General features: G+C 34.8%; 1 protein-coding gene across 2 annotated transcripts; it reads right to left on the reverse strand.

Annotated features, from left to right (window-relative positions):
• Positions 1-1,157: 1,157 nt before the first annotated feature.
• tspan11 (tetraspanin 11) lies at positions 1,158-27,783 on the reverse strand. 2 transcript variants are annotated; one of them, XM_083528894.1, is made up of 9 exons: positions 27,625-27,754; positions 23,253-23,347; positions 20,256-20,447; positions 16,645-16,719; positions 15,551-15,655; positions 14,645-14,803; positions 13,032-13,118; positions 8,897-9,021; positions 1,158-3,683 (listed from the first exon to the last, which is right to left on the reverse strand). In XM_083528894.1, exons 2-8 carry the CDS (start codon positions 23,337-23,339, stop codon positions 8,944-8,946), a joined length of 783 nt encoding a protein of 260 aa, XP_083385020.1. In that variant the 5' UTR covers positions 23,340-23,347; positions 27,625-27,754; the 3' UTR covers positions 1,158-3,683; positions 8,897-8,943. The 2 variants fall into 2 exon arrangements, with proteins under 2 accessions (XP_083385020.1, XP_083385021.1); XM_083528895.1 differs by lacking the exon at positions 8,897-9,021 and having other exon boundaries at positions 27,625-27,783.

A 27,783-nucleotide genomic window follows, 5' to 3' on the forward strand; every position in this document is an offset into this window, starting at 1 on the left:
AGATGAGATATATATACTGTATATATATATATATATATATATATATATATATATATATATATATATATATATATATATATATATATATATATATATATATATGTGTGTGTGTGTGTGTGTGTGTGTGTGTTTGATATTTTGGACTTTGAATAACAACTCACAGCCATTTGGACAACATCCTCCTCCAAAGATCAGTATACTCGAAACAACATCCTGTAGCATGTTTAGTGAAGCACATTGTTTATTTTACTTGCAATGTATCTTTGGAATTTCACATCCTACAGGTCTTCCTTTCACATAATGTGGAGAAGGAACTGTCACCTATGATAATTCACTGTATAAAGACAGTTTGCAGTGGGAGGCAGTTTGGCGCATCCACCTACATGTACATGAATCATGTTCTATACATTACATAAAGAATAAAACACTTCAAGAATGCTGTTATTAAAAAATGATCAGAAATAGGATGGTGTGGTTCATTATTAACCCAAAATGTATATGTTTTTTTTATATCAACACAATGATTGCCTATGAATTTCTACTGAAGAATGACACTGTATTTTTTATCTCTTCATAGTTACATTTTCACTTCTGGAAAATACTCTTAAGGCAAACAATTAACAGTCACCTCTGACATCACCCTACCTGTTTCATTTTAGAGATAATGTATTTTATGTCTCTGCTAACACTGAAGACTTATGCACCTTTTAAGCATTAGTTTATGTACTGTCCCTGTCATACTTGTGCTGTAGCTGTTACTAAAACTAGAGGATATTAGAATCAGCACACTGCACTATCATCAGAGCTGCTCTTAGGGAAAAATAATCATCACTTGCTGATCAACCGGAATTGGGATTTCAAGAGCATTATAGGATTAAAAATTGGAAATAAGTAATTATCTTTTAATAGATATAAGAATAAACATTTTTTTCCCTCAAATCTGTTATAGGACTACTTCCCCTTTTTCAACTTTCCTGATTGTTTTTACTGTAACCCCAGCTAAATGCAAAACTTTATGCTGAAAATACAGGGTGTATAAATGTAAAATGATTTTTTTTTTCATGCATGATTGTCTCCAGGTTGGAGAGCTTTGTGGTTGATAACAAGGCAAATAATTTTATTAACTCTAAAAGAAAAAAGAAAAAACAGACACTGAAGAGGGAGGTGACTGTTTATTATGTGTTATAACTTTTTTTTTTTTCCACAAGCGCAAATGTAACAATAAATGGATAAAAGCAAGTGCTTTAGTAAAAACATAAAAATATATTAATCATTGGCAAATTGTAGGCATAAATGATCTCTGTCTCCATCTGCTGGCAAAAGCACATTACATAAATAATCACTCGCTGACTTTCAGTATCGATTTATCTGGACCAGAGTTATGGAGCATCCCTGGAATACACCTGGATGGAAATCCATCACACTGCCCAATGCACATTCTTTAGGCAATTTATCTTAAGCAAATCAGCTTTTCACTTGTTTTGGTGAAGAAACCCAAAAAAGCTTAAGGAAACCAACACAGACACAGAAAGAACAGTCACGTGAGCTCAGGAGCATATCTGCGACTTGGAGCTGTGAGGTGGCAATGCCTTAATATAAACACTACGTAGGTTTCTAGCCCACCAAAAAAAAATCAGTAAAAAAAAATTAGAATAGACACTTACAGTATATAGTGCATTTACATAATGCATTTCTTCATTAAGTCCTTTGAAAGAGGTACATATTTGTCTAAAGGCATATAGGCATTGATGGCATCTACAGACATCATAGAATATTAGGCAGATATCATCTTAATATTACAATATAGTTTTAAATCTAGTGGATAAATTCAAAAGCATTAAAATAAATCATAGAAGTACATCAGACATACAGATATTATTTTTGCACAATCCACCCAAGTGCTTCGATATGCATCTACATACAAATATATCTAGAACTCAAATGAAAAGTAAAGTAGCTTAAAACATCAATGATTGAAAATTTAAATGCAAAGATAAAACGCATTTGCTTTCAAATTAAACTCGGAGGTTGCCATAGTACCAAAATTAACCAGCGGCAGAATCTCTTTTTTACATATTTCAGTTAATAATTAGTGATGGCTTTATGAAGGATTTGTACCTTTAAAAGTTTGAAAGGTGGTTGTGTTAAAGGCCGCTTTTAAAAAAAAAAAAACGGAGGGAGAAATAAAAAAAGTTCACTCTTGTTGGTTAATGCATCAGTTATCTGTGCTCTGATTAAGAGCCTGTTGTCGGAATTAGAGGAAATAAAAAATATATACTGACAGAGATATATATTTTTAAAAAAGCTGGTTCATGACATTGCAAAGATAACAGAAACAGAGCAGCTTTCAACGAAGCTGAGATAAGAAAGCACCCAGTAAAAATAAAAGTTCTTTTTATCCAAATATATGTTTTCTTTTAATACTACTTGTAAAATACCACGCCTTGCACATGTGGGATTTTCAACATTTCATAGTGTTACAACCTGAAAATGAAATGGAATGAAGAGGGACAATTTATAATTCAAATTTCAACACTGCTTATTGTTTGGAGATTACAAATACCAATGTGAAGCTTGGTGGTGGTAGCTTGTTTCATGTACAAGGACTAGAAGACTGTTCAGGGCTAAAGGCAAGATAGAATACTGTAATATACAGAGTAGAGCAGAGGTTTGCATTCCAAATATCCAACAGCCTCAAACATACTGCAGTGGAGTACTGTAGCACAACAGCAAGAACCAAAATGTGTTAAAATGATCAAGTCAAAGCCCAGACCTTGATCTGATACAGAACTGTGGCTAAAATGTATGATGAATGTAAAAAGTACTGACCCGGGGGTTGAATACTTATGTAAATAAATAATATTTGTTTTGTTTGTCAGAATAAATGATTATTTATGCATTTTTTAATGGTAAGTTTATTTTTAAATGAAATAATAAATGTCCCCATAAAGTAAATTCCAGATTTACATCGTAACACTGCAAAATGAGGGAAAAGTTGGGTGAATTCTTAGGCAAGGCATCTTAGAGTGCTAATAGAGTATGCTATAATCTCGAAATCCCTGTTATTTCTCTATAGCTTCTCAGTTGTTGTTTTTTTTTTTTTTTTTTTAATTTACAACAAAACCTAAACAGATTATTCATAGTTCATGTGAAAAAAATCTAAGATACTTTACAGTGCATCACACGACCTTAATATGACTTCTATTCATTAAGTTTAAGAAAAAATACAATCCAAAGTTATTATAGGGTATAGACTTAAACATACACAGTGTTCACGAGAAAATTGTTCTAAATTCTTTTTTGAAGGGACAAAGATTTTCTTACTGTAAGATATAAAAAGTCATTTTTTTTGCATGTAAAAAGGAACCCTGCATGTACCTACACCGATTCTTGCTGAGACTTACAGTGCAGAGGCAAGATCCTTGGAAATAAATACATTAATGACTGAAAGAATATATAAGGAGATTTCTGAGAAGGAATAAGGCATATTCATGTATGACCATACTAGAGAGAGAACATACTCATGCAGTTTATGATAGGAAAAGAAAAAAAGGAATGAATAAACAAGTGTGTGGACTGGCAGCAAACAGTTGAGGTGACCCATAAAGCTCCTGCTGATCGGGTCAGTAAAGGTCAAGCCTTATCCGTCTGTGCAAGCAACAAGTAAACACCATCCCACAGATCTGAAAGAAAAAAAAAATACCCACATACATATATGCAGAAGGTTTATATAAAGTTGTGTATAAATGAATAAGCACATGCATCACAGAAGCCCATAGATGAATATTCGTATTCTAGCAGAGAACTGTATTGTAATGAGCGCTTACAAAAATAACCTTCTAGTTACTGGCATGAAGGTCTTTTCTATAAAGATATATTTATTTATGGTCATCTGGATTCACAATAAGCAACTGGATGCATACTAAAAAAAAGAAAAAAAAAAAAATCAAGCAAGGACACCATGCTGTGTTTTGCATTTCAGTTTCTTGCATCACTCTGAAGCACATTTTTTTCTTTAACACGAGCAGAGAAAATAGTGTAGTTTTTTAAAAATATATTAATTATATGTGTATGTGCTTGCACTTGTTGAAGTTCTTTATAAAAGCATCTGATGAAGAGATTGAACAGCATCCAGTTACTATGGGAACTGAGGCGTAAAAGCAGCCCTTATGGCAGCAGTTCTGCAATCGGGTCAATTAGCATGTGTGGGAGTGTGCATCTACAGTATACACGTGCATGCGCTTGAAGAGTTAGACCTGTGGCGACTGTTAAAATCAAAAAGAGAGAATTATATAGCATGTTTAAGCATTCAAACAGATTTAAAAACATGTATATTTCAACTTATGATGTTGGCAAAAGCGAGAATAAAATCGGTAAGAAAAGAAAAGCACTCCATATTCCCCATTAAATATATAAAATACAATACATACAGAATATAATGGGAAATAATAGATAAAAATATACTTATATACTTAAAAATTCAAACACCTGGCATAAATTAAAATCTATCTCAGCTGAACTTTTATCCCTACTGAGATTTTTATATTTTATTTTGTTCGGTTATTTTTTTGTAGGAAAGAGTGGCTTCGCGCAGGCTGTGTCCTGGAGTACTAGAGTGGGCGATAATTTCTATAAAAATACTTGAACCTCCTCCTACCCATAAAACATGGACACAGTGCAGAGCTAAAGGAGAAGAAACCTAAAAAAAAAAAAAACCCAAGCTACTGAAATCTAAAATCTATTTCAGCAGAATGTGTTTTCAAATGAACAGTTCACTGAAAAATAAAAATGTAAAAAAAAACTACATTATTTTCCTCACACTAAATGCAGCTGATCAGCCAGTGCAGATTTGCAGTGCAGTTATTTGGATAATGCAGTTAATTACAAGAATCTATCTTCTGTATGAATACGTTACCACATAATATAATTACAGTATCTAATTAATTTAAGTAAGCTAGTACCTATGTACACCTCTTACATTTCAGCAACCATTTTATTATATTTATACATTTTATGGATATATTTTAGTCAATGTGCAGCTTATATAGCAGTACAGATTGACTGTCCTATGCAGATAACTCAACATACAGCCATTAATGTCAAAATAACTAGCAACAAAAGTGAGTACACCCTAAGTGAGCATGTGTCCAAAGCATGTTTCCAAAGTGTCAATATTTTGTGTAAGCACCAGCATTATCTAGCACTGCCTCAATCCTCCATAATGACATCACAGCGCTGCTGGATGTTATTCACATGGCGCTTCTCCACCTTCCACTTGAGGATGCCCCACAGGTGCTCAATAGAGTTCAGGTCTGGAGACATACTTGGCTGTATATTAAGTTTTTTTAGAGGACAGTAAATCTACTCTTCCAAAATCTTATTCTACATCATCCAACACAAGAGCTATCAATTGGAAAAGACGAAAGAATGTGTTTCCTCTAAGACAGGTGAAACCACTCACGGCAATCTACCCACTTCTGCATACAAATTCAATAAAATGTTTATTTATCTCTACTAAAAAAGATACTAAATCTCCATTTTTCATAACTTCAAACAGTAAAAAATCTGAACATGTTGTATATAGTTGTAACGATTTCTCGAGTTACTCAAGTAATTCGAATACAAAAAAGCTTTGTTTAGTCCATTTAACTATACACAGAGCACTGTGTTTCCCCATGGACCATTATTTCTGATGCACTGGAGCACTCTGGACAGGTAAACACAGAAGACACTGCAGAATAAAAAATAGAGGAACGGGGAGAAAACAGCAAGGAGCGAGGAGAAGATTCAGACCAAACAAAACGAAAAGTTTCCAAAGTTTGGGATAATTTCAAACTAAAACATAAAGAAAATTTTGTACAGTGCAGTTAGCGTTTTGTATATTGAAATTGACTTTTTTTAAGTGTATATATTTGTATGTTTAAATATGGCAATTAAATGCACTAAATGGTTACGGTTTTGCAGATATCCTTGTATGCAGTTTCAGTGATACAAATGTTAATTCTTCAAAAAAATTTTACAAATTACTTGTTAATTTTAAGAGACCTGTCTTATTTTCTTTTGTATATTTAGTACTCGATTACTAAAATAATCGATAGCTGCAGCCCTACTCCAGAAGGAGCAATAACACCACCCCAACAGTGAAGCATGTTGTAAAAGAGTTTTGTTTTTAAAAGGGAATGGTGAACTTTAGAGAGTAGATGGAATCGGGTGGAAAAAAAGAAATACCAAGGCATAATTTCAAGACATCAGAAAGTAACAACTTAATGTCTTTGAGCAGAACAGTGATCCTAAACTTACATCCAAAGTTGGCTGGTAAAGACAATAAAGTGAAATAGTGGCTATTACAAGGCCTTGACCTGCATCCCACAGAAAATTTAAGCACTGAATTTAACAATATCTAAGCAAACAAATCCACAAACCTGTCTAAATTACACCAGTTCTATCAGGTAGAATGCAGCTAACATAATTGTCCAGCAAATAAAAGGCAATGGCTCCAAATATTAAAAAACTGTTTTGAACAGTTGACCTCTCAAAATTTTATATAGTAAATAAAAAATATAAAAATAAGAAGTCTACATATATTAAATATTGTATATACATTATATATTGTTTTTACACAGAACATTAACTGTGTGATAAACTAAAATATTTGAAGTTGAAAAAACTGAGCCTTTGGGTTAATGTTTTGACGTTAACTGCCTTCCTTCTTTACAACTACACAAGCTATAGGGCAACAGTATAGTTTTTAATGAAAATGTGCGTGTAATTATCCGTGATATAGGAGCATTCGCTGTGCATTTCAGCTTTGTGTAGGTAAAAACTGTAAAAGAAATGTTTTGTATTTTGTATTGAATGTAAATCTTTTGTATTTTAAAATGTGTATTTATAGATTTGAGAATGTATTTCTTAAGGGTGGCCGATTTGTTAGCTACAAGGTACTGTAGTTTCAGTACAAAAACAAATAATGCCAGACCAAAAAAAAAAAAAGAATAATTTAAGTAGATGTCTTCCACTTACTCTACTAGTCTTATGTCATGTTGTATAAAATCTGACACTAAAAAACAATCAATCACATACTGTAAAAAGATACCAGATCTGGAATTCTTTTAAGCTGATTGTGTATAAGGCTCAGTCTTTTCACATATTCATCTGTACATTTGAGAAAGAGAGATGAGGGAAAATTGTTAGATTAACCTCACCCATCAATAATATTTGGTGTAAAACAATCTCCTAAAAGCATCAAGAATGAAATAATCGGAGAGGAATGCATTAAGATAAACTGTATGGTATATCATATAACCAGCAATCTGCATTTTCACCATTCATTGCAACAAAACAAAAAACAAGGAAAATTGGCTAAAGATAAATTGACACTGTTTGGGATATGCTCTGCATTTGCTGTTCAGGAACAGAAACAAAAATCTGAAAAGATTTAGAGCAAATGTCAAGGTTTGGGGCAGCTTTTTTAGAAAGGTAGAGGAGATTTTCAGTTGATGAAAAAGTTGCTTTAGTCTCTTACTGCTAGAAAAGTATTTTTGGACACCTGAATTTGTGGACACCTGAATATAAGATGTATGCGTGGTCTTGAACATCATATTTTAGATTTAGGCCCTATTTGCTGTTATAATAAGCACTACTTTTATGGGAAAAGTCTAGATCCTCTTGATTTTGGAGTGTGCTTGTGGAGTATTGTGCTCATTCAGCCACAATGGTACTAATAATGTCAGGTACTGACTGATGTAGGGTGAGGAGGCCTGGGGGGCAGTCAGCATTTAGAGTTAATCCCAAATTCAGCAGCTTGAGGTTCCAGATCTTCATAAATCTCACATGTGTATTGCCCTGCTGGAACATTTGGGTCTACTTGTTTAAATTAAGGGACTTTTGCCTAAACAATATTAACTCATGGCCTTAATATACATTACTTACATTTACATTTGCAGCATTTAGCAGACGCCCTTATTACACGTCTGTATGTGGGTTTTTAAACATCCAATTCTTGATATATGCTCCTGTTGCTCTTACACTAACCTCCACTCTTCTGTGAAGACTTTCACTAGAATTTTAAACATGGCTGTAAGAATTAGTGAGGTTGGGCAGTTGGTTGAGGTTCCTATTCATCCCAAATGCTTTGAGCTCAGGGCTCAATTCTTGAAAATAGATGGAGTCTGCATTGAGCTCACTTTGTGCACAGGAGCTTTGTCAAGCTATAACATGTGTGGGCCTTTTAGTTCCAGTAAAAGGATCTTAATAATTTAGTGCTTTCAAATTGGTAGCAACAGTTTAGGGAGGACAGACATATTACTGTGATGGTCAGGTGTCCACATACACATTTAGCCATATCATATATTATCTAATCACCTTAATATTTGATTATATTTGAGTATATTTTCGTTGTAAAAAAACAAAAACAATTTTAAATATTTCAAGTGAAAAAACATCATGTCATCTCAGTGGATTGTATTCCATATTTGCAGATACTGTAAAAATGATTTGTCCTTCCATCTCATTCAGGGTGAAATACCAAAGACATGTCTTTTTTTTTTGTATGCTTAAACTGCCTAGAGATAACATGTTTTGGTGAGCAGTGGTGAATTGCCTCCAAAGCAGTGCAAACCCAGCTAAGAAAAACACCTGCAATGTTTTACCCCCTTTCTATTTGGCATGTAAACGTCCTGTTTCATGTTTTAAAAACAGAATGGCTGAATGGATGAATTAGGAATATGAGCCATGCAATGCTCGTCTGCACACTGACAGCGCCTTGTGAAGTGCGAGCAGCAGAACAAGCATGTTTTGTTGGATTCAGGTTTTGAAGCACAGCAGTGATGAAGTAATGACAACGTACTGAAATGCCATGCATAACACACACATATACACACACACATATATGGCAGACCTTATGCCCACTTGACTGTTGAGGAGCCAAATAGTGGCACTTTTCATTTAAACATCAGAGAAGTCTTCTTCCTCTTCTTTATAAAGTAGATATATAAAGCAGGCAGTCAACAGTGCTCCTGCTAACTACAGACACAGAACCAACATACACACACCACATAGAGAGACAGAGAGAGAGAGAGAGAGAGAGAGAGAGAGAGAGAGAGAGAGAGAGAGAGAGAGAGAGAGAGAGAGAGAGAGAGAGAGAGGGAGGGAGGAAGGGAGGAAGGAAGGGAGAGAGAGAGAGCAAATACACACAAAGAGAGAGTGAGAAAAGACATGATACAAACATGATATAAGACAAAAAACATAATTAAGGACATAAATATTAATTAGTGTCAAATTTATAATCATCAATCAGAAATATTACTGAGGAGAGAGAAAAGATCACATTACACATATACATTCAGAGAGAGAGAGAGAGAGAGAGAGAGAGAGAGAGAGAGAGAGAGAGAGAGAGGAAGGGAGGAAGGGAGAGAACAAATACACATACAAAGAAAGAGTGAGAAAAGACATGATACAAACATGATATAAGACAAAAGACATAATTAAAGGACATAAATATTGATTAGTGTCCAATTTATAATCATCAATCTGAAATATTACTGAGGAGAGAGAAAAAATCACATTACACATATACATTCAGAGAGAGAGAGAGAGAGAGAAAGAAAGAGAGAGAGAGAAAGAGAAAGAGGAGACAGTGTCATAAATGTCAACTAAAGTCCAAATGTATGCCTATCAATTTATAAACAAATTACCACAGGGGAACAATATAACACACACCTACACACCAAGTGAAAACTCACATTTTATCTGTTTTGCACGTAAAAAGGATTGCATTAAAGCCCTGTACAAAAATATTATGGTACGAATATGTGTACCGTTACACCCCTACCAAATAATGCTCCTATCTAGTCTAAAAAATAAGCTTGATAAGAAAAGTCAGTATCATTTAATTTGACAGCTGGGCTAGTTAGCGAGTGAAATTTGGACATTAATATTCAGTTAAAAGTGAAAATTAGTATTTTTTTTATGAATTAGGCCAAAGTATTTGCATTGCATGGGTTCTGGTATATGTTCAGGAACGACTTGAACAAAAACTGAAAATGAAATCAGTAAAAAAGCTCAATATACAGTACTGTTGTATATTGTACTCTATATTATACACTGAACAATATACAGTTTTAATGTCACAAACTTAGCAGACAATATCACTCCACAACACTAGAGGTCCCTAGCTCCACTTTTTTGGTACATGGCTCACCTGATAAATATTGCTTTCTTACAAAGAGACACTACGTATTAAAAACACTTTTTTCTTTACTACACAGTCTGCAATCCTGAGCTGTTTTTCCTACATTCAGTGTCTCAAAGAGTTTATTTTGTCTCCTAAGCTAACAATTGATGATGTTTTTCTTTTTACACATTATTTGGCATCACATTATGTTCAATAGACTTTACACCCTGACTCTAACTCTTGGTGTGTGATGGTTACACAGTCAGGTACTAAGCCGCTATAAGCCTTCAGAACAGCTTCAATGCACCTTAACACTGATTCTACATGCCTCTGAAACTGTGCCTCAGTAAAACAGCCATTCTTTAAAAAAGATATTTGCTGAATTGTTGTTTTGATGATGATGATGATAGTGATTAATAGGGTTGGATATCACATGTTTAGTTAACCATTAAGTCAACATATAACACAACATTTATTCTCGCTAAAGCGTTTCCTGTGGTTGAGGGCGGGGTCAGTTTTACCAGCCTTCACTCCCCACGTGCCACCCATGATCCTATCGTCTGTTCACCACTTTACCTTTCTTGGACCACTTTTGAAAAATAAAGACCACTGCAGAGTTGTAGTTTTGGAGATGCTCTGACCCAGTCGTCTAGCCATCACAATTTGTAAAACTCATTCAAATTTTAAGCTTGCTCATTTTTCCAGCTTCTAATATTCTTATTATATCAACTTTAAAGTCAAAATGTTTACTTGCTGCATAATATTTCCCACCAATTAACAGGTGCCATGATGAAGAGATAATCGGTTTTATTAATTTCACCAGTCATAATGTTATAATGTCAGTGAATGTTCCTACATACATATAAAACATATAACTTTACATGACAGCTAGAAACAATGCCTGATGCAAACTTTTGCACTCAACAGTGTAATACTGAAATAATCTTGCCACATTCCCCACAACTCCGATGCCCTGATGACTAAAGCAATCCATCTTAAAAAGAGATGAGTGCCTGATTCTATTTAAAGATTTAATTCACAGGAAATAGATCAATAGCAGCCATCACTCCAACAGAGCGCAGAAGACTAAACTTGGAAGTCTGCATTTAGCTACAAGAGCTCTTTCTTTTCTTTCCCTCTCTTCTTGCAGTAGAGAGGAATCTGTCAATACTGCCTACTCGAGGTCTGAGGTAAAAATAACCTTCCATTTCAGATTGACCCATAGATCTAGATAACAGTCTATTTTTAGTCAGCACTTAAAAAAATCTAATTAATGTTTAAGTGCCTGATTTTTCTGTACTGAATCAGTGGGTTTAGCTTTATGGTTGAGGTGGCATTAAACTGAACCTTAAAAGCAGCTATTAACATTAAAATGTCCTAAAAAGAAAGCCTGAATTGTGCAGCATTGATGCTTAAAGGACAAGTAAATGTAAATTAAGTAAATGTTAAGTAAATGTTTGTTTGGTAAAGAGAATCCATCAGATATGTATGATTTTTCCTATCATGCTCATAAAAGATAAGAGGTTTTGTAACTTTTTTTGCAAATTAGTCATAAAATATAATTCCCAATGTTTAATTTTCCCTAATGAAAAATGTCAGATCTTTAGTATCACAGACAGTGTAGAAGTTCCAGTGCATTCAATAAAATCATTAAATTAAAAATAAAAACAAAATAAATATATATATATATATATATATATATATATATATATATATATATATATATATATATATATATATATATATATATATATATATATATAAAATAAAGCATCATAAAATAAAAAAAAAACAATAAAACTATATCCTTTTTGATCCATTTGTGCCCCAAGTAAAATACATGAGTGAGTGAATGAGTTGTTAGTCTATAAAATAAACATATTAGAGTAAGCACATTAATATAAAACAACATCTTCACACTAGGGCTGAAACGATTCTTCGAGTAAGTTTCTTTTCGGCTTCTCCCGTTAGGGGTCGCCACAGCGGATCCTCCGCACGTTTGATTTGGCACATGTTTTACGCTGGATGCCCTTCCTAACGCAACCCTCCCCAATTTATCCGGGCTTGGGACCGGCACTAAGAGTGGCTGGGGATGGTTCCCTGACCGGGAATCGAACCCGGGTCGCAGCGGTGGGAGCGCTGCATCTTAACCACTAGACCACCAGGGGACCTGAAACGATTCTTCGAGTAACTCAAGTAATTCGAATACAAAAAAAGCATTGAGGCAAATTGCCTCGATGCTTCATTTAGTCCATTTAACTACACACAGAACACTGTTTCCCGTGGACCATTATTACTGACGCACCACCTTCTAAACTCTGGTCTCATTTAAAAACATGACAGACGCACTTTTTCAGCCCTCATTTATAAAAGAGACCCCAGAGCAGACTTTTCACGCAAAGCTTGTGCACGCTACCTGCTAATTCCCCTTTTCACCTTATGTGTTTTCATGTTGTGTGTGTACGCAGGGCTCAGAGTTTAACTTACAGGTGCAGACTTTCTCCCATCAAATTAGTTTTTTATAAATCAAAACCTTTGCGTGGAAAGTGGTGAATGCACGTCTTCAGCCAGACTTTGTGCGTAAGCCACGTTTATAAATGAGAGCCCTGGACAGGTAAACACAGAAGATGCTGCAGAATAAAAAATGGAAGAACGGAAGGAAAACTGCGAGGGGTGAGCAGACGATTCAGGCCGAAAAACACAACAGGAAGTTTGGACTAATTCACACCAATCAAAACTGAAAATTCTGTGAATATTAAAATAAGGAAACAGTCAAATATTTTCTAATAGATTATATAAAGGTGATGAGTAACAACTGCACAGTAAGAAAGATACAGAGCTCTAATATAGATGGCATTACCTGTAGACAGGCCACACCAATCCCCACAGCACCAATGATGAGCAGGTGGTCAGCCAGGAACTGTTCCAGCTTAGTAATACAGCCTCCCTGCAAGACACAACAGCATTTCAAACTCCATTTAACAGCTACAAATGCCAACCTGCACTTTTGCCGTGCTGTTGCTGGGTGATAGCAGGTCACCTTCACACACATGCCTGATTTGTTTTCTGTGCAGGCTTCACAGTTTCCTAGAAGCTTGGCACCATCTTTGCCTTTCAATCAGACAAAAGCAAAAGACCTCCTGCAATCATTAGATAAAAAATGATTTATTAACTAAAAACATCTTCAAAACCGATTTTGAACTTCTCTGCATTGAGCTCAGCAATCATGCAGAAGTTTAGCTGCGATTCACTGGTTCAAGACAGAAAGCCGAAAGTACAGATGTGTGTGTGTGTGCGTGTGTGTGTGTGTGTGTGTGTGTGTGTGTGTGTGTGTGTGTGTGTGTGTGTGTGTGTGTGTGTGTGAATGTGCTTCAGATATTAGCAAAAATGTATATTAACCTAATATGTAGTAGATTAGTATAGGTAATATACAGGTACAATGTACAGTAACTCTGGGAAAACTTTACATTCATTATTTAGTATAATGTTGTATGAATAAAAATCATAATGACAGTATATTGTCATCTGATTTTGTCTAAACCTGTTTATAGTTAGCGTTAACGTTAGCTGCTGATCAATCAAAACCATTTGTTATTTGCCACCTCAAAACACAGACCAATTTAATGGTAACGTTGGCTTGTTTTTTTATTTAACAATAACTAGTTGGCTAAGAAACGTTGTGTGAGCTGTTGAAAATGAAAATAAATATGATAGGATAGAATGTACATAGAACAATATGACAGGCAACCAAATAATAATCTGATTATAAACATACACTAGAAGTAATGAGGCATGGAAATTTCATTATCTAAACTGTCTTAAAGCTAGCTAAATTACTCAGCTACCATGGGAGTGTCAGGCTCTGTAAAGTAAACCCACTCAGTGTTCAACTACAAACAGCATTAGTTAGCTAGCTAACTGGTGAATATCAACTATCCAATCGCTGAATAAATCATAAAAAGGAAATTCTCTCTGAAAACAGTTGTTCATTTTAATTCTATTAAAGCATTTTATTCAGGAACAGTTAAACAGGTTGAAAAGCTTGTAAAAAAAAAATAAGGCCGGACTTGCTGACAAGTCCTGAGGGTTTAGGGAGGTACAATATGTACTCTTTGTCATCCAACATAGATTTCATTAAGTTAACAGATTGATGTATGATTACACTCTTCTCAAATCACACCCATGAGGCTAATCAAGTTGTGGACGGATTTTGAAACATAATGTGTTCTATATGGCTCAGTGGGGAGTTAGCATTGATAATAGCATATTCCCTTCAGAACAAAGAAAATTACAATAATGTCAGAATGAGCACCTGCCAGATCTACAGCTGTAGTTTCCTCATTTAAAACTTCCCCAAGTGGCGTATCAAAAGAAACATGGCTTTCCAGTGGTCAGCATTACATTTTCACCTTATTTAAAATCACTTACATGACTGTGTGGGAATAAGGCCAATATTCCCTTACTAAAACCCACCTCTACTTTGTAGATGTTGGAAGGGTGGTCTCTCCTGCCACAGCGAAGGGTTATGGTCTTGCAGCAGCTATCAGGAACCAGCCGTTTTTCAGATTCTGAGGACAGGATGTACACACTGTGCTGCCAGTCATAGGAGTTATTACTTCCACAGCACTTAAACTGCAACATAAAAGATCATACGTGGTTAATTCTCAACAATATCAGATCTAATTAACTCAGACTTGTATGGTAGATGCTACACTTAATCCAACACTGGAAAATTAAAGGCATGTTGTAATTTATATGTATAAACCTTGATATAGTCAATTGATAGGAGTCTCCAGTGCAGTGAGTACTTTGTAAAAAAGATCAGTCTTAAGAAGTTCCCCACACAAGAAAACAAAGCCTATTGAGGGAACAACTGCTTATAGCTGCTGTATAGCTGCATTGTTCATGCATTTATGACATTTAACTGAAATAGTATGCTATTCTTTAATAATTGTAATATAATATACATATGTTATACTGTATATATAGTGATTATAAAAGTGTACACACCTCAGTGCACACCCCAGTGTGGCTAATGGGAAATGTAGTTCATTATCATAACTATGACCTTTCATGGAAAAAACCCATCCAAGCCCACCTACATTACCCTAAACCATTTTTCACATATATATTCGCTTTTATATGACAAGACTTTGTTTAAATTGCAGTAAGCTGAAAATGATTTTAAATAATCCAAACAAATATTTGTTATTATTTGTAAAAACTAGCATTCGCCAAAATGATTCTGTAGTAACCCCATTCTATACTTATCCTGACATCATACTGGTGTCAATGTGAGTGGCAGAAAATAAGATACTAAAAAAAGTTTTAAATTGTGGTCCTATGACCCGTTCAGGTTTCAGATTTCAAGTCTCTTACGTCCTGCTGCAGTTGGTCCACTGCCTTAGTGATGCCCTCCTTCCCTGGCTGAGCATAATTCTCTGTCATTGTCTTACTCAAGTGCTGCTTCAGCTCCTCACTCAGCTGAAAAAAGTCAGGAGAGACAAAGACAAACCAAATTTCAAATACAGAATATAAGAAAATTTAACTAAAATATAAGAAATGTTTGAGCGGGTTTAACAGCGGTAGTGTGAGAAAAGAAGACATGCTTCGTGAAATCTGAAATTCTCAAAAGAATACAGTTACTGCTTTATGATGTAAAATAAAGGTGTAAGTTGGCTGTAACTTTTTGTAGCACTTATAACATCATCCTGTGGTCCTCAAGAGCTAAGTCACAGGTACTAGCATGAGGGACACTCCATGTTGACATATAATGTGTTGTTATTTAACAAGAAAATCATATCACTATTGATATAGACGGAGTTTCTGCTGTAAGAGGTTTGTAAAGATTAGTGGGTTTTCCACCCCAGGAGCCTTGAGAGACAGAACTGATTTTGCTTTCTTTTTTGGTGTTTTTTTATTTGTTTAACCTTCAAACAAAGAAAAAAAGATGCTGGTAAAGGAACAACTGTTAAAAACCTACATAATAACCGGAAATAACTAGTCTTTGTGTTTTACAGCATTAAATGTAACAATAAACAGATATAAATTGTACTATATGTTGTTGACGAATTATTATGGTGTTCTTTACATAATTAGTTACATGTCTCAAGCTTAGGCCTTCATTGACTCAGTTGTTTAACATTTACAAACTTTATATGAACCTATAGGTTTCTAATCATCTATGATAATAGTAATTACTTTTTTTGTGTTAAGATATTTGTGGCGTATTTTATTTAATATATTTGATCACATTGCTCAAAAATAAGTTTCTAAATTACTATTACCAATGTTTTTTTTTAAATAACTGTTTTCTTTAAGGCATTTCATCTTTAAATCTGGTTAAATTACAGTGTGTGTGTGTGTGTGTGTGTGTGTGTGTGTGTGTGTGTGTGTGTGTGTGTGTGTGTGTGTGTGTGTGTGTGTGTGTGTTTATGCTTAAATGTGTTTTGGGTGTGTGAGTGATGACTCACCCTCTGATAATACACATATGCTAGAACTCCAGCAATGAGCTCAATCAGGAATATCACCAGCAAACAGGAGAAGTACTACAGAGTGACAAGAGCAAAGAAAAGGTCAGGAAGCTCATGTAACAGCAACAGATTTATACAAACAGAAGACCTTTTACTAGATGGACAATTGTTGTGGACACCTAATCATAAGACATAACCATAATGTGCATTATAAGCATCCCATTCTACATTTAGTCCCCATTTACTGTTATAGTAACCTCTCTTTAGAGATGTTCCACCAGATTTTGGAGTTTGCTTGTGGAGATTTGTGCTCATTTAGCCACAAGGGGATTAGTAAAGTCAAATACTGGTGTAGGTTGAGGAGGTGTTGAGCAGGGTTGAGGCCAGAGCTCAATAGCAGGCCACTCAATATATTCCACTATAACCCATGTTTACAACGTTTTCATCCAGCTGGCCTTGTGAACAGGAACACTGTCATGCAGAAACATGTTTTGGGTCTTATTGGTTAAGTGATAGGAAAATGTACCACATCCAAAGACATCCTATACAATCATATGCCTTGTGGTAGCCAATATGTGTCCCAATATTTATGTCCATATACTGTGTATGAAGGTCTGAATTAATGAGATATACAGTGGGTACGGAAAGTATTCAGACCCCCTTAAATTTTTCACTCTTTGTTATATTGCAGCCATTTGCTAAAATCATTTAGGTTCATTCTTCTTCCTCATGAATGTACACATAGCACCCCATACTGACAGAAAAACACAGAATTGTTGACATTGTTGCAGATTTATTAAAAAAGAAAAACTGAAATATCACATGGTCCTAAGTATATCACATGGTCTGAATACTTTCCGTACCCACTGTATATAAATTAGACTATTAGGGCTGAGTAGAGAATTATATTTACAAGCTTTCATTAATGACCTAATAATATAGACACACACACACACACACACACACACACACACACACACACACACACACACACACACACACACACACACACAATTTCTAATTAAGTACTTTGAGTCTATAATAATGTTTCCTTTGAACACCGAATACAGTAAACAGAGAAGCAGCAACCCTTCTATTTTTGCTGTTCTGTTGTCTGTTGTTCATCCAACTTGTTCATTTCCATTACACCCACAAATATACTGTGACTGGTAGACTGAATATACAGTCTATGCTAGAAACAAACAAACTCCATCACTTCTTCTATGTACAAGTATGTGTTTTGTTCTTATGAACAATGGTAGTGCTGTTGCACTTGGCTCCACAAAAATGCTGCATGATTAACAGAAAAATGTAATGTACATGCCAAAAACAAATAAAAAAGATGTTTTCTACTCAATCTAGCTTTACCCCTGTACACAATGTCCTTATTACAATTGAGTATAATAGATTGCAATATTTCTTCAAATCATACAAACACAAGCAGTGCACATAAGTCAGGACTTATACAGCATGTCATGAATTGTATTCATTCAAAATCTAGAGCAAAATGACAGTACTTTAAATGTTATATGCTCTTAACAGTGTCCTTGTAATAAAGAAATGTATTTCGGGTGCACAAAAGATGACAAGGAAAGGCAGACACACGGAGTTAATTAGCAATGTACAAGCACCTGTTTGCTGTATACTCCTACTTAGCACTCGTAACACCGCCTTGTCATTTACAATTTACTTCACTGTCACCTATGCTTCTATGCATGCAACATTTATGAAGTGCCTTTTAGTCAGGCATGAGTACCTTCTGTTTTATCTACACTCCTATCCCATCCCAAAGCTCACCTATCCATCCTGCTGCATTTTTAATTTGTGCATTACTTTTAGTGTAAACTGTGTAGGGAAAGAATACAATTACTATATAAAAATTATTTTATTTACTATATTTTTATTTACTTAATTATCTTATATTATACATTTAATTGATGCCTATGTAAAATAAATGAATTACTTTTTACATGTACCTGATGGGTGAACTGACGTAGCCTTTATTGTAGGCTAAAATCCAAGCCTTATCATGATCGATTGTCAATATCTTCAAGCCAGAAACGCTAGCTATGGTAGCAATGTTTTTACATTTTCATGGAGTTTTAGCATAGCCACATTATGTTCCAATGATTTACTGTAACATGATGCGTAATAACACCAGCATTAGCTGTTTTTACTATGCTATATATTAATAAAAAAAAAAAAAAGATAAAAATAAGCCTTTTTTTAAGCTTTTAAACAAATGTATAGAACATTAATTTACTAATAGAATTTTTTGCGTGAATCTGTACTTTTCTAATTTTTTGTTTGTTTGGGGGGTTTTCGACGGGGGGTTAATATTTTTGCTCACTGACAAAGCTATAAACTGGTGTTTGTCAATTGTTATTATATTATTATTAACAAAAGCTTATGATGGATCTCGAAACGATTCAAGTGGATGTACAATCTACATGCTGAAATATTATGTATATATATAAACTTCTAAATATTTAAAATAATTAAAAGATGACATTAATGTTTGAATGTTGTATGAAATGTTAACATAGTTATATCTGGCATTTTATGTAAGAATAATTGGCAACCCATAAGTCCTAGAGAAATGCCTGTTACAGACTTCAACTTCCAAAATACATCAACTTTTGTGAATATTTAAAAGATATTCATTCATAGAAACACTGCAAAGTATTAGCATTGTTTGTATTACTCTCAGTCTATTCTCATGGCGACTCACAGACTATATCTGGAACATATCTGGAACATATCAAACACAACTTTTCATTTAAAATAACTTTTACATATACCATAAAATACACAGCTTGTTTGGAATAAACATTTCTCATCAGCATGACTGACAGTAAAGAAGAAATACAAACAAACAACTCAAACACAGGCAGCATATGGGTGTCGGGATAGCAGCTGGCACAAACATGAGCACACATATACACACATACACACACATAGAGGGATGATGATAATTATGTCAACTTGTCAGCAAGACAAGAGACAAAACCTTTATAGAGGCGAACTCAAGGCCAGTCATTAGAGTGCAGTCCAGCTGCTTGCCGTTTTCTAGCTGGGATCGATGTGCTTGTGTGGTTGAGATTGTGTGTTTGTGTGGTTCTGTGTCTACATACGATAAGTACAGTAAGAGATGCTTCCTTTAAAGGTGAGTTTCAGATCACCTTTCTGAGATCTGCTGCAATCTGCTGTAATCAACCATGCAATCTAAACAGCACAAAAGGAACAGCATGGGGACTAAGATACGCCCAAAAGGTGGCACTTTTTCTTCCCGTGTATCCTGCAACACACAAAGGGTCAGCTAAAAATAGAACCACTGCAATAACAGTCACAACCTCTCGGGCTCTGTTTTTTTTTTTTAAATGGAGGCGAGTGGGATGTCTGTCAGCTCATTTGTTGTGCTGTCATGCTCTGAATCAGAAGCAGTCAGATAGTTGAGAGGGAGCTGGCAACTAAAACACATATAATAACATCATATACCAACTTTTTTATAGCAGTGCCAGTCATCGTAATATGCATACAGCTTAGCTCCTGGATATCAATTTGTCTACATGAGTGACCAGTGGGGTAACGATTAAGAAAGATGTGTGTACCATGGAAAGGAGGCCCCTCTGCTCGCGTATGACGGCACAACAGCCAAGGAAGCCAGTGACCATGACCAGGCCACCAGCCAGCAGGAGGATATAAGCAGAAACGGCAAATGTGCTGGAGGCAAGCAGGCTCAAGTAATCTCCTTTATCAATCAGAGTCCAGATCCCTACTCCCATCACAACCCCTCCACCCATCTGAAAAAAAAATGAGAGAGACAATAAGCAGTTTGGTCTTTCCATCGAAATATTAGTTTTCTTTTTATTATGCAACTTATTATATAGACATCGACTTGACATTAAAATGAATAAATTGTAAAAGAATATCTCAATTTATTCATAACATGCATGTCACTAATCTTTAAAATAATTATTATTGTAAGTTATAATAATTATGCTTAACTACATAAAACTTTTTTGGATATATAAAACATGCATGGGACATTATAGGATTTGTTGTTACTAATCCTAAAGTGTAGTGCAGATCTGATGTTTTGAAATAACCTGTACAGCACATCCCATAATGTTTTACTCCTTACATGTTTTACCTTTATTCTGTGGGTAAAATGGCTTTATACAGCATAGCAGTTTTTTGTTCATAATAGCGTAAAATGATACAGTGCCTGTCATAACTTTGAAAAGTTTTTATCGTTTCTGAGAGACACTTGCATGTTTCTTTTGTTTATATGCAACAAAGAAATATAACGCTATGAAGATTTACATCGACCAAACCAAAAATTGTATTACAAAATTCTCTCTTAGAATAAATAAGAGCCTTACACACGCATGGCATGTGAACAGTTCTGTATCTCCAAACATTTAGAGGAAAGACTCTTGTAAAACTTGTTAAAGATGTTCTTCACTAGTTGGATTTAGATGCAGTGACTGGGCAGGCCATTCCATGATATAAATATAAATATATAGATATAAATCTCTAAATAACGCTAACAGAGCTTGGACGTATGCTTCGGCTCATTGTCTTGTTTTATGATGAAATTCCAATTAGCCACAATCCAGACAGATTTGCATGGTGCTGAAATATGGAATGGTAGCCATATTGGTTTAGTGGTTGGTTCACCTGGAATAAGTCTCCATCCTTTCTTGCTCAGAAAACAATCCCAAACCATTAAGCTTCTTCTGTCCGCAGAACTCTTTTCCAGTAATTCTCTGTCCAATTCTTGTGTGTTTTTGACTTATACCTAGTTTTATGCACATAATCAAAAGGACCATGCATGTGTCTCAAAAACAATAAATTACTAGGTGTTTTCAAACCTTTGGCAGACGCCTAATTCAATATATTTTTATGTATTGCTATAGAACAAGTTACAAAGTTATACTAGAACAAATTTGTATAATAATCGACTTATATTCCAAGGAAGTTCCAAGGAAGTTCCTAGTAAACTTTCCCACATTCCAGCCCTCTGTTTCCTTTCCTTCTGTGTCCAAACAAAGCCAAAGCAGTAATCAGACATGGCCTCCGGGGACTTCTGCTTGACCAGCTATTACGCATACCATTCTGGCCACTACACTACAAAAGCCAACTTTGATTCAGACTAAAAAAAAGTGTGTTCTTTTGTTTCCATGGCCCGGGACAGGGTCAGAGGTTACCAGAAATGAACAAAATATTATACCAATTTAACAATAAGAAAAGCAGCTCTGACAGTAGCTCAGGCCACAAGGTTTATGTTATTGTGCTCATTTTAATATGGTATTGTTTCTACAGCAACAGCTCATACACAGGGTCTTGTGAATCGCAAACACTGTAATCTAAGAAAAGTGTTGTTTTGTAACATGAGACATAATTGTTGATGTGGTGAAGCTTTCAGAAAGATGTTTGTTTGCCATTTATAGGAGTCTCCAGTGTTAGTCAGTAGGTTTTTCAACACAAGGAGGATTATTTGTTTTATTATTTAATAAGAAAAGCTTATTTATATCTGCAAAACTGTAAATGTTAACTGATCATTAGTATATTAAAAACGTAATTGCTGTTGTGAATGCCATGATTATTATAAGAGAAATCAAATCAAATGCATCACAATGAGCTCTCGTTTAAAAATTTACCATTTCGAGACAGTAATAGTATCACACCAATTCATCACCATGTCATAATTTCCTCACCTCGAACAGCAAAATGTAATAGCTTGATATAATTTATGAACATATTGTGTTTTCTTATAGAATTATCTTTTTTTTACACACCACCAAGCACCTCATATTTCACTTTTTAAGAACTGCTTTAAAAAGAGCCTGAATGTGGCTGCTTAATGCTTGCCCTTTATCCAAAGCCTGTTTTCAATGCTGTCAAATTTCACTGAGGATCAGTGTCAAAGTGAATTCTGTCTACAGACATATTTGCATGACAATGACAGGAAATCAGTACATAATACAGACACACTCGACTGTGTTCAGAAATCACACCAGGCTTTATTTGTGGTGCCTTTACAACCACTCTACAAACAAATATGACTCTAGGGGGTGCTGTCCTAGTTTGTGAGCTGATCAGAAGCAAGAAATACTGGCAGGCGAAAGAGGAACCAAGAGCTGAGAGGTGGTGGGAAAATAAAAGACTTGTATGCCTGCCTCCACATCGCTACAGACAATGATTCACACACACATAAACACACGCTCAAACTTCCTCCTTTTCAATTTGAAAGTGTTTTTTTCTAATAGCCCTGGGCTTCTGTGAAACATAAGGGCTTGACTGAGCTCTATTATTAAAACACACTGTTTAGGAATACCCTATTCACACATGCACTCACAGAGACACAACCCACCTGAGACTCAAAAACATCAATTTGATCTTGTGCTGCCTTTACTTTCATGCTTTCTGCCTCTAGTTTTAGCCCACAGATCAAACTCCCACACTTTCCCCTTACATTGAAATGTAAAAAAAAAACAACAACACACACACACACACACACACACACACACACACACACACACACACACACACACACTCACACACTCACACACTCACACACACTACACTCGATCCAGACTCACCCAGAACAGGAAGTTGAAGACGAAAAGAAGGTACTTGAGACAGACTGTCAACCAGTCATCCTTCTCTTCTTTATACAAGCTCCCCATCCTAATTCCTGAACAAAAGATATACAAAGAATTCAATAAAGCTAGATTGGAAGACATTAGCATGGTAATCATGCATTTCTTTCCTTTTAATTTAAAACAAATTTTACATACACAATACATATATATATATGTGTGTGTGTGTGTGTGTGTGTGTGTGTGTGTGTGTGTGTGTGTGTGTGTGTGTGTGTGTGTGTGTGTGTGTGTGTGCACGCATGAATATATACACATATAATACACATTAATGGCACAAATTTGATTAATGTGAGATTAATGAAGCACATTTCTGTTCGACCATTTTTAATACAAATATAAATGAATGATTCAATATAAAAGAGGCGAAATGAAAACTTTCAATGCAACACATGGACCACAAGGAAACAAAGCAAAAGTTCTGTTTGATGTCCTTATGATTCACGTGATTTAAAACATCAATTACTTTTAAACGTTTACAAGAAAATTATGTCTTCATGCTCAATGTTGAGTTTGGATTAAATAATAATAAACAGTACATTTGCATAAAGCAATCTATATTTGTCCAGGCCCATGTTGATTAGAGTATTAAAAACTTGAAAAGTATTAATATAAGGTACATTTGGAACAGATACAAATGTGCGATTAATATATATATATATATATAACATTAGTTTATAGCTTTCTTTTGTCAAAGCCCCATAATGCTGCTAATGCCAAACACAGTAACCAGACTTGCATCATTAAAATCTTATAAAATGGTAAAATGATGCTGAGTTCCCTTAAGATGAAGAGAGAATATACTTACAATCTAAGAACTGTCATGGTGATGTATTTATTGACTATGTAATGATTTATATGTTCTATTATTTTAAGCTAACTCTTTGCGATTACAGTTAAAACACCTTTAACTCTGCAGCTAAAGTTTTGTTTAAATTAGAATTAAGCTAATGTTAATTGATAAAAGCATTATATAAATAAGATTTAAGTGAATTGAACTGAACAGAATTCAATTAATAATACAGAAATGATGGGAGTAACAGAAAAAGAAACAACACCAAGAGGCTGGTAACAAGAGTGATTTTTTACCAGAGAGACAGCAGTCAAACTGCTTGTTTCTGTGACATGATAATGAATAGCTGTGGCCCATGAATTGCCTGCATATACAAGTGACACAGACTGTATGGGGGCTGAGCATGGAAGCAACATGTGTCAAAACAGCAAGCAAATAATGGCTCCTAAAATAAGCATGTTTGGGGAGAACTGGTCAAAAATATACACCAAAACACTCAAATCCACACAGCTGTTTTAGAAACTGAGCATCTACAAAACCATGCTGGCCTTGAGTGTTCATACTGTTGGAAGGTGTGGTTATTATTGATTTCTGATGTACACACAGGATGGTTTCGAGAAGAAATGGATGCTCCATTAGTGTGCTAAATGATGGCAAACAATTCCCTCATGCCTGAGGTGCTCCAACAGTAGATTTTATTTAATAGATACAAATGAATATTACATGGTCCAGAAACCTAACACTAGTCCTCGAAAATGTATTTATATAAACATACAATATAAGGACATAGAGCTATTAGATAATGATGAGATTTTCTAGTGTGAGAGTGCACACGTTTTTTTGTGAGAAGATAGTGACTGGTTGCAGTTATTGAACAAGCAAACCCTAGTTTCTATTCATGTATTTGAAACACTTCTATTCTCTGGTGCATGATGGGGTTTTTCAACGCATACTGTACAAAGTCCATCATATTTATTCTTACGATCAAATACAATATAAATAGAAAACAGCACAGTTTTAATTGAAAACATTTTTCAAATTAAATTTTTTTTTTTTTTCTGAAGCCTCTATTATTTTTCCATTAATGTTTAATAAAGCTGGATATGTGCAGACTATCCTGAATTCTACATCTCAAATTCAACCATATATTGTTGACAAAGCCCATAGCCAAAGCCTAAAATGGTCAATGCAAAAATACTGAATCTGTGTCCCTAAATATTCTTTTTTTGTGTGTTTACGGTTCTTAGTTTGCTCAGACTTCTATCAAGTCAAGTCTTAACCACACAGCAGATGCAGCCTGGTTTCAGGTTTACATTACTTTGCATTTTAACACATTACAAACTTCATTCGTGATCATAATCTGAAAGGCTTTCTGACCGCAAGCCACAAAACAGCCACAAAGCATTGATGAGGCCCCCCTTTTCCTTGATGACAGTGTTCATAGGCAACAAGTTTCCTGCCATTTTTTTCCTCTACATTTGGCTCTGATTGCATTTGCTGGTATTTATTGTTAGGCATGTGTGTTTTATATATATATATATATATATATATATATATATATATATATATATATATATATATATATATATATATATATATATATATATATATATATATATACAGGTTATCTGAGTGACTTAGATCAACAAATCATTCTCTTTCTAGGTAAACGCTTTACTATCAACCAATTTTGATCTTCTAAAAAAGAATTACTCTACAAAATGTGCTTTAATTTGGTGGCACACCATGATTAAAACTTTCACATTTGCAATTTTCAATATGTGATCACACATTACTATAAATAGTCACAAATAATCACATTAAAAAATGTTGGGGTTTTTTCTGTAATTTACCATTTTGAAAGCCAACTGGTAAGTTATTTTCTAGCTTTTTTTGTACTTTAAAAACAACTTGAATAATGAAATATTGCAGTTGTAGCAGTGATTGCTAAACTGTTGCTTTCTAGGAGCAGTTATCCACCAATAATTATCTGGTATGGAAGGGTGGAATAATAAGGAAAGTGAGTAGCATGTGTTAACTATCCTCGAAATATTCTCCTCAATTCCCAAGGAGTTTAAGTTATTTGTTATTTTCTGTTGAATTATTTTTGTATATTTTTAAAAGCTGGATTTTTTTTTTTTTTTTTTTTTTGCAGTTTACATTGCTAGCACAAGCAATCCATCTAAAAAAAATCTGAAAAGGAACATATTTTTACTAACTTTTTTAAAGCTATTAGTTGAATCCCCAAAGGGTTTATAGTATTGATCTGCTTGTCCTGGCTGCAGCTGAACCTAAAAACTTCTGTATATAGTGGGATTTATTCCTAGATTGTTTTGACATTAAAGGCAAAAAATTTCCCTTCAGTTTCAATTGCTGGTCCAGGAAGCATCGTGAATACAATGTAAAATCTGAGATTTTTGCATTATTAGTCTAATACCAAAGGGGTTTATGATTATAGGTGTGTTCTTATGGCTGCAGTTGATCCTAAACACTTTCTGTGCCCTGTTGGATTTTTCCTGGATTATTTTTATACTAAAAGACAGGAAATTCCCATTCGTTTCCATTACTGACATGCAGGAAGTATAGCGAATGTAATCTGAATTGTAAGATTTTCGATTACTAGCATTTACTTACATCTAAATACCAGACATTTCCTTTATTTTGTTACTGAATTACAGGTAATAGAGCAAATATCACACAGATTTCACACAGCATTAGAGCATGTTTTTTTTTTTTTTTTATTATTATTCCCATGATGTTTCTGTTTTCATGGCTGCACATGATCCTAAATACTATACACACTTCCTGTGCCAAGTTGACTTTTCTCTAAACTATTTTTATATGGAAAGCCTGGAATTTTCCATTTAGTTTCCATTACTGACACAGAAAGTACAGTAACAATAATCTGAATCTTTTGGTTTATGGTTTGTAGCTTTCTTTATAAAAAGATTATATATTTTGAAGCACTTTTAGGGTTGCTTTCCTCCTTTTTTTGTACGTACATTGGTACAAACACTCCACAACACTCCAACTTTCCATTTGCCAAACATCTAGATTTATTTTTTCCCCTGGCTACAAGTGGTGTGTGTTCACCGAGAAGGAAAACACTTGAGGTTTCTTGGCAATGTGGTCTTAAAGAGTATAAAGGCACCAGTGTTTCTGCACCATCACTGGCTACACTGTATTGTATGTCTGATATCTCCTATGGTACTACATAAGAGATCATGGAGGAGAAGCGGAAATTTAAAGCTGTGTATCTGTGTATCTTGCAACTTCCCCCCGAATTGTAATATTTTTTTTTTTTTTCAGGAAAATGCATTTCCTCTTGACTTAGATCAAATGCATGCTATAAATAAATGCTCTACATGCCGAAAAAGCGTGTGTATTTCGGCTCGTGCGCAGCACCTGCATTTCCACTGCTGTTCTGTGCACGTCGGGGGGGGGATAAAGTAGCCGTAAAGCGTAGCAAACCAGTACTTTTACCATGTAGGCCAAGAAAGCGGTCTGAAAATAAAAACTCACCCAAGAAACAGAAAATCCTCGATGATTCAAGTGTTCTTCTTGTTAATCCCACACTATGAGTTTGTATGTGTGAGCTCTCAGCTTGTTGCTTGTTAGAGTGTGTCCGAGCGGAGGGTCAGTGAGGGGCGGGGAGGAAACACAGCTCCATCCCGCCCCTCT

Source organism: Silurus aristotelis (assembly GCF_946808225.1).
Source record: "Silurus aristotelis genome assembly, chromosome: 24".
In the NCBI taxonomy this organism is placed as follows: Eukaryota; Metazoa; Chordata; class Actinopteri; order Siluriformes; family Siluridae; genus Silurus; species Silurus aristotelis.

Coding starts and splice junctions, on each gene's coding strand:
- tspan11 (XM_083528894.1), bottom strand. CDS start 23,339: ATGGGGAGCTTGTATAAAGAAGAGAAGGATGACTGGTTGACAGTCTGT. Junction 20,448..23,252: donor TCTTCAACTTCCTGTTCTGG/GTGAGTCTGGAT, acceptor TTTTTTTTTCAG/ATGGGTGGAGGGGTTGTGAT. Junction 15,656..16,644: donor CATATGTGTATTATCAGAGG/GTGAGTCATCAC, acceptor GACTTTTTTCAG/CTGAGTGAGGAGCTGAAGCA.